The sequence below is a fragment of the Patiria miniata genome, unplaced genomic scaffold (assembly GCF_015706575.1).
Source record: "Patiria miniata isolate m_02_andy unplaced genomic scaffold, ASM1570657v1 HiC_scaffold_7, whole genome shotgun sequence".
NCBI lineage: Eukaryota > Metazoa > Echinodermata > Asteroidea > Valvatida > Asterinidae > Patiria > Patiria miniata.
The window spans coordinates 27908542-27923581 of NW_024037074.1; the positions used below are offsets into that span (position 1 = coordinate 27908542).

The following is a 15040-nucleotide window of genomic DNA, read 5'->3' on the forward strand; positions in this document are numbered from 1 at the left end:
TAAAGCCGAAGTAGACGGAGCCGAGATTTGGAAATACTCTCATTGCAACAGCCAATCAAAATTTTGTTTGAGAGTAACAGTGTGGGCCCCTGCGCGTTTTCATTACACTACAATAGTTAAATGTGAACGGTGACAGACTATTTGCCTAGGCTTCGGCCGCGGAAAAGTCAAAATGGATGTGTTGCGTGTGTGCGAAGCTTAACTGTACTTGTTTATCATATCAAGATTCTTCGTGTTACTGTTAATTTTTAACGAGAATGTATTTTGCAGTAGTACGAAACTGCGAAACTGGGTTAACACATCAAAATGGACAAGAAGTTGGCTCTGACGGAAACGCTGGTTCAAGCCATTCAGCAGGACATGTTCGGGTAAGTTGTCCGACACACTCACACACATACAAACTTATCGCGGAAATTCACCTATGCAAATTGGGGTCAACACGCCCCTCATTATGACGTCAACGTTGAGTTCGTGCTTGCGCTCATGCCATCAATTTCAGCCCGACTCGCTTCAGTTTTATGAATGAAATCATTATGCATCGGAGAGTGCACATGCCAGAAATTTACAGTAGAAAAGCTCATGATATCTGCTTTCTTTTGCCGAAGAAAGCATCAAAATCGATGACCTATTGCTTGAGTTTTGACAGTTGAAACATTTTTTAGCGGTTTTTTTTTTAGGAACCAAAACTTCTTATTTTTCGAGGGAGTCCATCTTTTTAATCCTAAATTTCTCTCTTCTCGAATTTGGTTCGGGAAAACCGGAATTAGTTCCATATAGAACAGGTTTTCAGCTTTGATATGGTGTGGCACATGTGGGTGGCCGGTCTGATACGGCGATGGCCGCGAGCAATATGCATAAAAATTGCTCGCTAAAACTGCCCAAAATTGCGAATGATAGTGAAGTAATCACGTGATATAAACACGTGCAACGTGCAGGAGATATATATAGCTCAGTGAAAGGCGGTTACGAAGATTAAAGGGATCCCGTTTGATTAAAGGGATCCCGTTTGATGAAATGTGTGTGTGTCTCTTTTTTTTCTGTCCCTTTTACCCTGTATCCCGATGCAACGGAGTTGGGCGGTGGGTTGGGGTGGGGATGGCCCGCGGTTGGGTGGGGGAGGCCTGCAGGTGGGGTGGGGGAGGGGGAGGGGATGGGGGGGAGGGGGAGGGGATGGGGGGGGGGCGGGGGAACAAAGACACAGTGGGTGGAATATGCACATTCTTTGGTTGAATGGCCATTGCACATATCCCAACACCTTGAGGGGCGGGGTGGGGTCCCCTGGGTGGGGGGAAAGGAACGGGAGGGGGGTACTGAGAACCAGGATAATGGAATAATTTCTGTCTTTCATTTCTTACACCTGCACCATATCAGGACCCCATGGAAGGGGAGTGCACATAAGGGGTTCCCGGTGGAGGGGGGGGGGGGGCGTGGGGGAGGATGCCTCGTGAGTGTAGAGGGGGGCCGGGGTTAGAGTACTCAAAACCAGGAAGCTTAAAATCCGGGGGGGGGGGGGGGGGGGGCTCAAAAGGAGGAGGGTGGAATTTCATATTTCCTTTTCTTTTTTCGGTCCTTGCAACATATCCCGACCCTAGTGGGCGATGGGTGGTGGGGGCCCCCACCAACACAGAAATCTTGATATGCAAATTAGGTAAACAGCGCCGCTCATTATAGCATCATCATGAAATTCTTGCTTACGCGCATGCCATCTACTTCGGCCAATTTTCGGCCAGACTCCTTCAGTTTTATGAATAATATCACTGTAGGCCTACATCGGAGGATGCACCTGCCAGAAATTTACATGCTGAAAGCAACAGAATCATGTCCGCTTCCTTTTGCCGAAGACAGAGTCAAAATTGTTAAATGAAAGGGTGAGTTTTGACGATTAAAATATTGTTTTAGCGTTTTCCTTTTTGTAACTCAAACTTCGTATTGTCCAAGGGAGTCCATCTTTCAATCATGTTTTTCTTCCTTCCAACATTTTGTTTGAGATCAAATGAATTAATTCCGAGTAGTTGAGTTTTTTAGCTGGCGAATGGTGTGGCCTAAGTGGGTGGTCGGTTTAATAGTGCGATGGTCGCGAGCAAAATGCATGGAAATTCATCACTGGAACTGCCAAAAATTGCGAATGATTTTCAAATGATTACGCCGGTTATATCCGGCCCGCCGGCACCGCGCGCGTTCTAATAAAAACCCAAGATTAATAAAATAATCGGTTACACCTCTATGTTCCGACACCCCTATGTTCCGACTGCACATATTCCTATTCCTAACCCTAACCGGGAGTAACACAATCTAGGTTGTCGGAACATAGGGGTGTCGGAACATAGAGCAGTCACCAAATAATCAAGATGTTTTGTTTTCTGATAAATGATGTGACTTTATTATTGGGAATACCACTTTCTTTTTTTCCTTTCCCCTGCCCTGGATACCATATTCCGACCCTGGGGATGGGGCGGTGGGGGGGGGGGGGGGGGGGGGGGCGGAGCGTGGTGTTCAAACCACGCCAAGAGGGCTGAAATTGTTTTTTCCAACAAGTGAAGTTTGTCTTTTAATTTGGTGCAATGACGTTCCCGACCAGACTTTCTTTTACTGCGATATCATGGACCGGGCCGGGGTTGAGGCGGGACCGTATCATAAGTCCGACGCCTCATAGGTCCGACGCCTCATAAGTCCGAAATTTCGGACTTATGAGGCGTCGGACTTTATTTATTCCGCCTCATAGATCCGACGCCTCATAAGTCCAACGCCTCAAAAGTCCGACAACGGAAAAACGAGTGTCGGACTTACGAGGCGTCGGAGCTATGAGGCGTCGACCTATGAGGCGTCAGATTTATTAGGCGTCGGACCTATGAGGCGTCGGACTTATGGGCCTTTATTTGGTTAGGGGATGTGATTTTGTCGGATTTATGAGGCGTCGGACTTATGAGCGGACCCCGTTGAGGCCGGGTAGGGGTTGTGGGGGCGGGGGGGGGGGGGGATTTCCCAAAACAAAGAGGGTGGAATGTCCTTTATGTTCTTTTAGTTATTAATCTTAAGACGTGCTGCTCTTGGGGGGAGAGAGGTGGTGGGGCCGCATGAGTCGGGGGTGGGGGTGGGGGGGGGGGGGTTAAGGTACTCCAAACCAGGAGGGTTGAATATCCCGGGGAGCATCAGAAGGGGAGGGCCTGGAATTTCCCAATCTTCTTTTGTTTTCATCATCATCATCATCATCATCATCATCATCAGACGTCGTAGGCTACTGCCCGTTGACGCAACAACCGTCCACTTCTTCTGGGTTGTGTGACTGGTGAAGGGGTGATTTCCTTCGCTGAAGGGTCGCCGCAGTTAGTTTATCCACGCTGAGACCGCTCCATCTGGTGAGGCCGTCGATCCAGCGGAGTTTGGTCATTGCATTATATCCCGACCCTTGGAGACAGAGGGTGGGGGCTCCGACAAACTATTCACAGAAACCTTCGTATGCAACTAGGCGAACAGCTCCGCTCATGATGACGTCATTGTCAAGTTCTTGTTTCATTACGCGCATGACATCGTCTTCGGCCAATCTCACTGGGAGTCCATCTCTTCAATCCTATTTTTCTTCTTTCCAACATTTGGTTCGAATTCAAATGAATTTATTCTGAATAGTTGAGGTTTCCAGCTGTCGAATGGTGTGCCACATGTGGGTGGTCGATTTGATAGTGCGATGGTCGCGAGCAATATGCATTGGCATTTTTCGATGGAACAGCCAAAAATTGCAAATGATTTTCAATAATTGATCACGCCATCACCGCTTGCGTTCTAATAAAAAAACAAAATTAATCTAAAAAGCAAGATGTTTTGTTTTCTGATGAATGATGCACCTTCATTACATTATTGGGAGTAGGCCTACCCCTTTCATTTCATTTCCCCTGTCCTGGATATCATATTCAGACCCCCGGGTGTGGCGGGGGCGGGGTGTGCGGTTCAAGCCATGCCAAGAAAGCTGAAATTATTTTCTTTTCCATCAGTGATTTTTGTCTTTTTACGGTGGTGGTGCAATTACGTTCCCGGCCAGACTTTCTTTTTTACTGCGAGACTGGGTTGGGGTGGGGGTTGAGGCCGGGTAGGGGTTGTTGGGGGTCGGGGGATTTTCTTCCAGTGATTCTAAGTTCCAAATCTGCATGCCCAGTGGGTGGGTGTGGGAGCGGGCAGGGCTGGTGGATTTACCAAACAAAGGATTGCATATTCTTCAAGTGATTTTATTCAGACTTGCTTGCCCGTGGGTGGAGGGGGGGGGACGGGTTGGATTTCCCAAAACAAAGAGGATGGAATATCATTCCTGGGAGAGAGAGGGGGAGAGAGAGGTGGAGGGGTTATAGTACTCCGAACCAGGAGGGTTGAATATCCCCGGGAGAGCCGCAGATTGGGAGGGCCTGGAATTTCTCAATCTTCTTTTGATTTGGTCCTTGCATTATAATCCCGATCCTTGGGGCAGAGGGTGGGGGCCACGACAAACTATTCACAGAAACCTTCGTATGCAAATTAGGTGAACAGCGCCGAATTTTATGACGCAATCGTCAAATTCTTGCTTTAAAATACGCGCATGACATCGTCGTCGATCAATTTCGGCCACTCTCGCTAGGAGTAGGAGTCCATCCCTTCAATCCCGTTTGTCTTCTTTCCAGTATTTGGTTCAAATTCAAATGAATTTATTTCGAATAGTTGAGGATTTTAGCTGTCGAATGGTGTGCCACATGTGGGTGGTCGGTTTGATTGTGCGATGGTCGCGAGCAATATGCATGGACATTTTTCGAAGGAAATGCCAAAAATTGCGAATGATCAGTTAGTCTGTATACAGTATACACGTACGTACGTGCAGCAGAGCAAGGGGATCTACCCGATGTTCCCCAATACCGATGTTCCCCCAAATCCATAGGATTAGGGTTAGGGTTAGGGTTAGGGTTATATTGGTAAGGATTTCGAGGAACATCGGTATTAGGGAACATCGGAATTGGGGAACATAGACATGCACCCGTGCAGGAGCTATGGAAGAAGCGTTACAAAGCAAGGATTCCGTTTGTTGATGGCCTTTTTTTTCGTCCCTTACTATCCCAAAGCGACGGGACGGGGTTGAGTGGGTGGGGTGAGGGAGGCCCGCGGGTTGGAGTGCAGGTTGGAAGGGTGGGGAGATAGGGGGCGGTGCACCGGGAACACTCCATGCACATTTTTTATTGACCCTTTTGGCCTTGCCAATTATCCCGACCCCTTGGGGCGGGGCGGGGATAACATTTCCTTTGTTCCTAATTTTTCCTTTTTTCCGTGCACCATTATCCAGACCCCGGGGAAGGGGGCGTTAGGGACGGGGGGAGGGGCGAATGGGGGATGGGGGCAAATGGGGGATGGGGCCGCGTCCCCACTTCTACGCCTGTGCAATTAAGCGTGGGTGTGCGTGTGTGTGTGTGTGGGGGGGGGGGGGGGAGTTTAGAGTACTCTGAATCAGGAGGTTGGAATATCATGGTTTTTTTTATTCACCCTTTGCGCTGTCCCCTGGCGCGGAATGGAATATGGGGTGAAAATATCTTATTTTCATGCAATGATGTTTTTGGGGTATTTTTTTTGGGGGGGGGGGGGGCTTTATACGAAAACTTAAAAACAGTAATCATGAAAAATATAAAATTTAATAAAAATGCAAATTGCAGAAACGAATATCTCATATCTATTTTGTGAAAATGTTGTGGCTCTGAAAAGAGCCGTTTTGGTTTTAGTTTGTTGATTCGATGATTTCTTCGAAGGCTTGGCCGACACTTTCTTCTGCTTGCTCGATGTGTTCTTGCTGGCTGGCTTCTTGGCTGGCTTCTTGGCCGGCTTGGCTGACAGATGTATATTTGACTTGGATGGCGTTTTCTTGGCAGCTTTCTTGGGTGACTTCTTCGGCGCGGGTTTCTTGACTTTATTCACCATTTTGGCTTTCTTGGCTTTTCTGCAATCTTGGCTTTCATTTCCCGTTCCTTCTTGGCCTTGATTCTCTCCTTCTCCTTAGCTGCATTAGCCTTGGCCGGCAGCCTTCTCTTTCTCCTCGGTGGTGTCAAACTTGAACGTACCAGCGGCTCCCTTACCTGCCATCCGAGTGAGCCTCCAACTTCATTGATTCATGTTTTATTATTTAAAAGTTTACTCTAGCATGGCTAATTCTTAGGGTGGATTATCTGGATCCGCACGTCCGTACCCCCGTGGGCGTACCAAGCACCTCCCGCATGCAAAAAAAAAATATTTTTTCCGCCTCTTTGGCCGACGTTCTGACTTGGTGGGTCCTTTTTCCGCAAGTTCAGAATATTTTCTCTAAAAATTGGAGCAAAATACATGTATTTGAAATGCCTTCCTTTGTCAGAAACCAAGAAAATAGAAACTGCATTCTCATGTTTAGACGATACACAATGACATCAGAGGAGAATAACAATCAGTACTGTCGAACTATTCGCTCACAAGATGCCTTTGATCACTAGTTCTCCATAATTATTTAGAGTATTTTGTATTCGGAGTATTCATCATTTTCCATCGTTTCTGACCTTTCAATAACATTGGACTTAAAGGGAAATCTTAAGGGCTCCGCTAAGCCTCATATAATTATGTCAGACGCATATAGGCCCCAAGTCCGGCAAAATCTAATATAAGGCCCATAACTGTTATAAAATTCCGACGCCTAGGTCCGACACCTCATCAGTCCGACGCCTAATAATTTGGAAATTTCGGACTTCCGAGGCGTGGCGGGGGTCCAGGTTTATCATCGGAGGAGTCGGACTTGCGATATATAGGCCTAAGGCCCCAACCTTGATAGTATAGCCTCCCATGCAGCTACGGAACAACTCGAAATTTGGTTAATCAGGGTATATATATTGTTTTATTTCGTAGTACTATGCAGTTTTCTTTGACCATGGAGGGATGGTTTGACTTTCAGGTTTTGAGTTATCAGTGTTGACTTTATCCAGATTTCGCTTATTCCAATTTGTCAGCGTTTTCACGAAGGGGTGAATTTGCCGCAATAGGTGTTGGGGTTTAACGGTTAGGGTTAGGTTTGGGGAACAGGTATAACATAATGCACCCGTTGAACTTGCAGTGGTTGTCAGAAAAGAGGTTTTAAGTTGGTCACGATTTGGAATAAACATTTCGCATACTACTGACTAACTTTTGAAACACAGATGAAACTTCAAAGATGTACCAATTACAGAATAATGGAACAACAATTGCGAGGTACCGGTATCGTAACTAATCCCCATAGATGTTTGTCTGGTCGTGAAAACTAAATCCCACACACTTGTTGTTTTGGCAAATTGCCGATACCCATTCCCCACCCTTTGCACGAATTTGTCTCTTCGTAAAAAATCAAAAGACATTCAGGTGAAGTTTTCTCAACATTGATTTGATTGTTATGATTTCGTTGATTTTATCTGATTTTGACCCAGACTTCTTTCCCAAAAATGTTCGTTGCGTGCAATTTCAGCCGGAACAAGAATTTTGAAAAAAGGTATGATTTTTGGATTGATAATTTAGTCCCTCCGTAAAAACGCTGAAAACCTTTTGCAATTTGATTCAAAAATTTCAAAACTATTTTTTAAAAGACTTGTCATGCTTACTGCTTACTGCTTACTTACTCTGATTCGATTTTTAAAGAACGAGTTTTTGACTATGTATTAGCCTGGGGGAGATTATAATCTGGATTGTTTGTTTTGCGTCTGTTCTTTGACGACTCTTCGGAATTGCCCCCATGATCTACCCCTTTCGTGAAGTTGGCATCAAGTGTATTTCCTTTTATTTTCATGCCTTTGTTGTTATAACTTCTCGACATTATTGACAAGTGGTGAACATTCATATTCGTACTTGTATTAGTCATCTAAGTTAAAAACAAACACATTCTTGTCCTGGTGTAAATCAAAGAGTAAAAACAGTAAAAACAGCATGCAAGAACTGACAATAGTAAAACTTACACTTAAATTAACCTATGAATAAAACATGCCTGTAAAACACAATAATTTTTAAAATGATAACATAAAGACTGATAGCAAAAAGACACGATGCCTATCCCCCCTGGGCTAGCACTATGACAATGAAATATAACTTTAAAAATATGCCGGGGAAAAAAGGATAAAGAACTTTAAAAATGTTTTTTTTTCCATCGTCGTAAAATACTAAAAACCACAGGTGCAGATTTTGAATAGTTATTAAACTTAAATAAAGTTATTTTGTACTGTGTTTTCCAGTGGCTAATTCACAACAAATGATGTAGAGATCTAAACGGTCCTTCATATTTGCTGTATTATTATGTAACTTTGAATATACATGTAATCCCAAATTGCATTTTGGTCAAAAATAAAATGAAGCAAGCTTCGAGTCGAACTCCGATTTGAAAAAAATTGACTTGAAGCTCGCCGATCCCCTGGATCATCCAATACATGTACATACACGTATACGTATTTGTATGCAGGATGTATGCATAGTGCCTGGCCGTGGCGTGGGAACGTATCAGATTACATATCGGCCGACCGCAATATCGATCGGTTCAAAAATAGATGGTCCGCGCGGGAATTGACCTGGATTGACCCGCAAACGTTCGGGTTGTCTGTGACGTAGGCAAGTCACCGACATATTTTTCTAAAAATGACTGCAAGTGCGCAGGCGTGCAAATTCCCGCACGATGCATAGGCCAAGTTCGTATGTGTCACACAGACAGTCTTTTCTCATGCATTTATCAGTTTATTGACACAGACTAGCTTGAGTAACTCCAGCTGACATGCTCCATATTCATTCACATCATGGAGAAATAAAACATGTAACGCTGGAGGAAGGCCTGTTCGTTTCCATGTGGTAGCAAGAACCCCTAAAAAAATGGCCTCTCCCAAAAAACGAAGCAGGTCGTTTCGTACCCAAGTCGTTTCGTACCCAAGTCGTTTCGTACCCAAGTCGTTTCGTACCCAAGTCGTTTCGTACCCAAGTCGTTTCGTACCCAGTCAATTATGATGCACAAAGGAGATTAAGCCAGTCATGCAAACCCGCTCCTGTTAGTGACCGACGCGCGGCATCATCATAGAGATGTATCAAGTTCCCACTAGGGATTAAGATTGCGTCCTACACTGGCTGATGAAGTCTCGACCAATGCGGTGGCGTGCATTCGATATTCACGCACAGTAGCTATCGAATGTGGGCCCTCTAGCGGCGAAAAATCCTTTGGAAAACACATTTTGGTTCCCGTTTTTATGAAGATTGTTTTCCCTTTATGAATTTTTAAAACTCATATTGAAAGAATATAACACTGGAATAACACAATAAACCAATTTAAAATCTATCGTATGGGGATCTACATTATTTTTGTTTTTATTTCAAAGGAAAAGCCGTATCCCCTTGAAAACCCGGGTAACTGGAGAATATATACATTAATAGATACATATTTTGTCCCTTTTATTTTTTTTCTCCGATGAAGTTTGAAGTAAGTATTCATTTTTAGGGGGTGGGGGAATAAATTCAAACTCATTAAGTAGAGCCTGTTAGTCCCAGAACATTGACCGGCAATTAGCGCGGTCGGCCGGCAATTCCCCACGGCTAAGTGCATTGGCGTATGAACCTCCCGGACTTGTGTTTTTTAAAAGTTTTTTTTTTTTAAGGTTTCAAATTTGCTTGTCATTTTGATTCCGTTACAGTTATGGCGTTCCAATATTCAGATATGATAGAAACTGAAGCTAAACCTTTTGTGTGAGGGAAGGGTTCTGCATTACCCCTAATCCCCAACTATACCAATACAATCTTGGTAACCCATTGATCCAATTTCAATACTGTCCGCTCCAGTCATGCACCGCGGTGCCCCTCATTGATACAGCGGTATCTTTGATAAGAGATAGGGTGGTCATTGGTTAAAACATCTTCAACCGCGTGTCTGATTGGTTGATAGAATTATACTCAGGATCCTTCTGAAGTCTATAAAAAGCATCATCGAACAGAATCGAGTCATTCTGTTTCAAGACGAGATTCCACTCCAGTCAAGATTCAAGAATTTTCAAGCTCAAGATGCCTATCAAGTATCCTTGCCTCTTCTGTAAGAAATCTGTTGCATTGTTGTTCCATAGAAAGGATTTGGAACCCTTTGTCACGTGTGCAATGAATCCTGGGTGCGAAACGACCTGGGTACGAAACGACCTGGGTACGAAACGACCTGGGTACGAAACGACCTGGGTACGAAACGACCTGGGTACGAAACGACTTGGGTACGAAACGACCGACATTCGGCCTAGAGCAGTGAACTGGCGTTGTACAATGTTGTATACAACGCCACGTTCTTGTTTCATTTCGAACCTGGCGAAATCGATCCGACATACATAATTCCGTATGGGTGTTGAGTACTCACCTAGAAATCTAAATTTGCCCGTCCGATTGTTTCGGCTGTGTAATTTCGACGAAATTTGCCCATCAGTAAAGACCCATACGAACGTGTAGAAATTAGATTTTAACCTGACCCCGGACGCGTCTGAGTCGCTTGGACAGATTGACGGCTGTTTCATGTCGCAACCCGAAAAAAAAAACCCCGCAGACGATTGGCTGCTCGGCTCATCTCGTGTACAGTACGTGTGTGCACACACACGCGGGCGCACGTGCGACCGCGTGCGGTGCGGTGAGAGAGGAAAGGACTTGAAACTTGTCTAAAACGATGTCTGTTTTAGCTGCGACAGTAAACAGCCGTCGAATCATACGAAAATAAAACGCAATGCGCATGCGTCAGTTGGGAGAAAATGGCAGCTAGCATGCAGTAGCGGACGGACTTCATGAACCGGGGCCAGAATTTTCCTCAATTTTCGTCAAATGCAAGTTTTGACGTACAAATAGAATTCAAGACAGCTTCATATGTGAGTACTTATTACATGGGCAAAATAACGTCCAGTGTGTGTAACGGAGGGAGTCAGAGGGACACGTTCGCCAGGTTCGAAATGACATAAGAACGTGGCGTAGTTTACAAGCCACGTTCACGGGTCTAATCTAGGCCTAGCTGGAGTTACCCAGCCCTGAGTTTTATCATTGGGTTGTCTATTAGGGCTGGAGCTAGTTTTTCTCGTAAACGATAGTATAGGAAAAAAAAATTGGAAAATGTTCAATTTTGTCCCCGTTACACACTAATTGCAACTGCAACTCACCCCAAACTTGCCTGGAATAACCATTACACAGGTCCTTGAAGTAAAAAACGATCCACGATGAAGATTCAGCCTACAATTGCAGTGAAAACAGGAGGAATAACCGCTAACCTGACAACCTTGCTGGCATGGCCAGGACCGCAATTGGTTTGTGCACAAAAAAAATTGTGTACAATGAATGGCGGTCGATTATCAGGCACAGAGCGCTGTCAACTACTCGTTTTTGCCGGCTGCGCTGGCTGTTGGCGCATGACGTCACGCGGAAGCGTAACACCCGATGACTGTTTCATGCACTAATATGAGGTTTACCACTCGCATCACAGCTTTGGTACTGGAACCGCAACCGATTGTGCATGAAACAGTCATTGGGTGTTACGCTTCACCTCAAAATATTTGAGAAAGGCTTGGAAAACATTTTCAAGTTCATTTAGATGAGATCAAAAATATTTGAGAAAGGCTTGGAAAACATTTTCAAGTTCATTTAGATGAGATCATATTCTTAAATTAGTATTCTCAGGTCCCCTTTATGGTAGTCCTTTAATTAACCCTAACCCACCTCACTCCTCCAAAATCCTCCTGGCGGTTTTGGAGGATTCTAGAGGATTGAGGATGAATGGTGATTGAATCAAATGAGGATTCTGGAGGATTGAGGATGAATGGTGATTGAAGCACATGAGGATTTTGGAGGATTGAGGATGAATGGTGAATGAAGCACAAGAGGATTTTGGAGGATTGAGGATGAATGCATTTTGAGGCAGGACTGTCTGATGATTTTGAAGGATTTGGCATTGGTTATCCTTCATTTAAACACGAGTGCAAAGTTTTGGGATGAGGAGGATTTTGGAGGATTGAGGATGAATGCATTTTGAGGCAGGACTGTCTGACAAAGTTGAAAAATTTTGGAGGATTTTGGAGGATTAACCCTAACCGCCCTGAATCCTTCAAAATCCTTTTTGCAAATTGGAGGAATTTGCAGGATTGAGGTTACATGGCAAAAGTGGGTTGCTGATTTCGGAGTACGCACTGTGTCAAGGTCTTGGGCCGGACCTTGTGTTGTTTATGCTCAGCCGTGCATAAATTTAGCCCTTGATTATACTTGACATCCTCCGCACTGCTCCAGGATGTCACTGCCTCTGCCTCAACCTATTGACAGTCATAGCCGGAGGATTTTGCAGGATTCAGGCAGTGGTCACCCCTCCATGGACCATATTCAAGAAATAGCAGAGGAAATTGCAGGATTGAGGCTATTTGCTATTTTTCCATGAGGCCAATTGGAGAATTTTGCAGGATTGAGGCTACATCCTAGCAAAAAGGCCTAGGGAGTTAGGGTTAATTAAGGATGGTTGTAAGCAACAAGGGCCTAGGGGGTTAGGGTTAATAGCTGGTATACATGTGTAAATTTCCTCGGAGCTGTCATATTTGAGGTTGAAGCAGGATGGCAATCCAGGGACCGTAAATAGAAATGCATGGAAACCTTGCATTAACATTCACCCAACTGTGTGTTGAAAGTATTATACGGCCCCCCAAAAAGGGTTTTTAACTTTTAGCAAAAGTATATCTTTAAAGTATGGAAGTACATGTATTTGATGACAGACAACTTTTCTCCAATATGTACATGTAGGTTCCAGTGGGAACTAACTTTATTTTGTCCCCTTTGTTTGGCCTTATGCAGAGATGGATATTCAAAAATAATACCAAAAAACCCATCAAATCTTGTTCTTAATTATACTCAAACCATGGTTAGACTCTGGACTAGACATATTCAGGAACTAGAAGTCTAGGGCAAAATAGCAAAAACAAAATAAGCTAATTTTAATATGTTTAATGCAAATTTAGTTCAAGGTTGGAAAATATTCAGAAACAGTTGAAAGATTACTATATTAATATTTTTAGCAGAATTGCATATTTTTATACTGTCAATTTCCCCAATAAAGCAATCCACCAAAATTTACCCCAGTAATCACAGCATTATAATATTAATGATTATTGCTTCATGCATGCATAAAGCATGGAGGAAGAAATAGGCGGCCATTGTGACACCGCCGTGCGCTATATTTTAATCACCTTGCTGAAGGCACCCCAACAACAAAACCCTGGAGGGTCATTTTTAATGTACGAAGCGATGACCCCAAAGCTGTGACGTCGCGCTTACATGCAAATCGATCTCGTCGCTCAACAGGCGCTCCAGTTGCGATGCGACGGCTGTTTCTTGTACCGGTACGATCTCTCAACCACTAGTGAAAGTTTTTAAGAAACGTTAGTCTACTAAATATGCCAAAACATACCCTACCGGATACATCATGTGTGATACACTGACAAACAATACATTTTATATGAAACAATGAGTAGTTACTGAAATTTGGAAAGAAACAAGGGATCCATGAAAATGTAGGGTTTTTTAAAAACAATTTTAAAATTTCTTATTGTGTTCTTTGCCAACAGTAGGCCTACACAATGTACATGTACATGTATCATACACACTTTTTGTAGTAAAAACCTCTTCATAAGGCAAAGTAAAAAAAAAAAACATGTTTCTCGTCCCTGCCCGCTTCCTTTTTGGAGGCCGCCTGGATTTGAATTTTTATTTTTTTTTTTAAATGTAGTAAAAAACACAGAAAAAGTCCACACTTTCAATTTTCATCGGAAAATAAATACCAATACCAATACAACTATAATGACACTGTAAATATGTTCAGTTCTCTTGTCCAACTTGTCTTTCATTTTTAAAAGTGTCTTCGAACAGTGGAACACCAACGGTTGCATGAAATTTTAAAATGGCGGCCATCTTGAAAAAAAATTAAAAATAAAAAGCCCCGCTTCCTCCCTTTTTTAAAAAACCCCGGACGAGAAACATGTTTTTTTTTTATTCGGCCTAACTATGTTTTTTTATATCAACTTTAAAAAAATTAGAAAAAACAAAAAGTCCATGATGAAATGACATTCGGACATATTGGACAATTAACTGCACCAATTAATACATTAGTAAAAAAAACTGTTTTGTGAGTGTCTTATTTTTGTGACAGCTACATGTATGTTAACATTAATTGTGCACAGTCATTTTCGTCAAATGTTTTCAAAACAGTTGATTAATTAAAAGTGAATTTACAAAACTGCAAGTTATGCATTTAAAGGTACGATATTTGCAAACATCTACTAAATTAATATTTACATCTTACTGGACTGTCAGTAAATGATAGTCTCAAGCATCCTGAAAAATTATGGCACCTGCTATGCTGTCATTTCTGTCATTTTGTGCTGTGCTGTCAAAGTAGAATTTTGTATCGTTGGAAAAATAAAATTACCTTTTTTCAAATACTACTTCCAATTTACCAAATTAAGTTAGCTTTACACATTTTGTTTGCGGATGCAAACCAGCTAGTCTGGTTTACTGCCCTGACAATTCCCCGCTGTTTAATTATTGCTACGTTTTATCTGAAGTGGGGTCAGGAAACCAGACAAGAACAGCATTTTTTCTTGGTTTTTCATGCATCAATGAACACAAAACTTTAAGTTCCAGGTCAGTGTTAAACAATATTTTGCTACAATGTACGCACGCCTAAAATTCTAGTCGCAGAATCCGTCCAATTCTGAAAATTGCAGAAAATGCATACCAAAGGTACACAGGATCATTTGCTTTTGTGAATTTTTGTTTTTGAGCAACAAAATAGCTCAAATTTTTAAGAATTAGAAGTCGTAGTTTTTGTGGATTATTTACATTATTTTTTGGTTATATAAACATTTCCTGTTCCTTTCTCAGTTTCTCATTAATGTTAGGCCTATTTTAAATAGACTCACTGGGCATTTTTTGTCAGCAATATTGAAATAAATGTTTGTTTGAATGAATTAATGAAAAGGGTGCATTTCTAACTCGTTTAAGTTTGAGCTCAGAAAATGTATGCAAAGTTTTTTGGATC

General features: G+C 42.9%; 1 protein-coding gene across 1 annotated transcript in view; it reads left to right on the forward strand.

Moving 5' to 3' along the window:
- The first annotated feature begins 121 nt into the window (after window positions 1-121).
- The window catches only part of LOC119718911, a 43159-nt gene continuing 28240 nt past the window's right edge, over window positions 122-15040 (forward strand). Inside the window, exon 1 of the mRNA XM_038188342.1 lies at window positions 122-368. Coding sequence (XP_038044270.1) covers window positions 307-368 — 62 coding nt within the window. The 5' untranslated portion in view covers window positions 122-306. The remainder of the gene's footprint in view (window positions 369-15040) is intronic.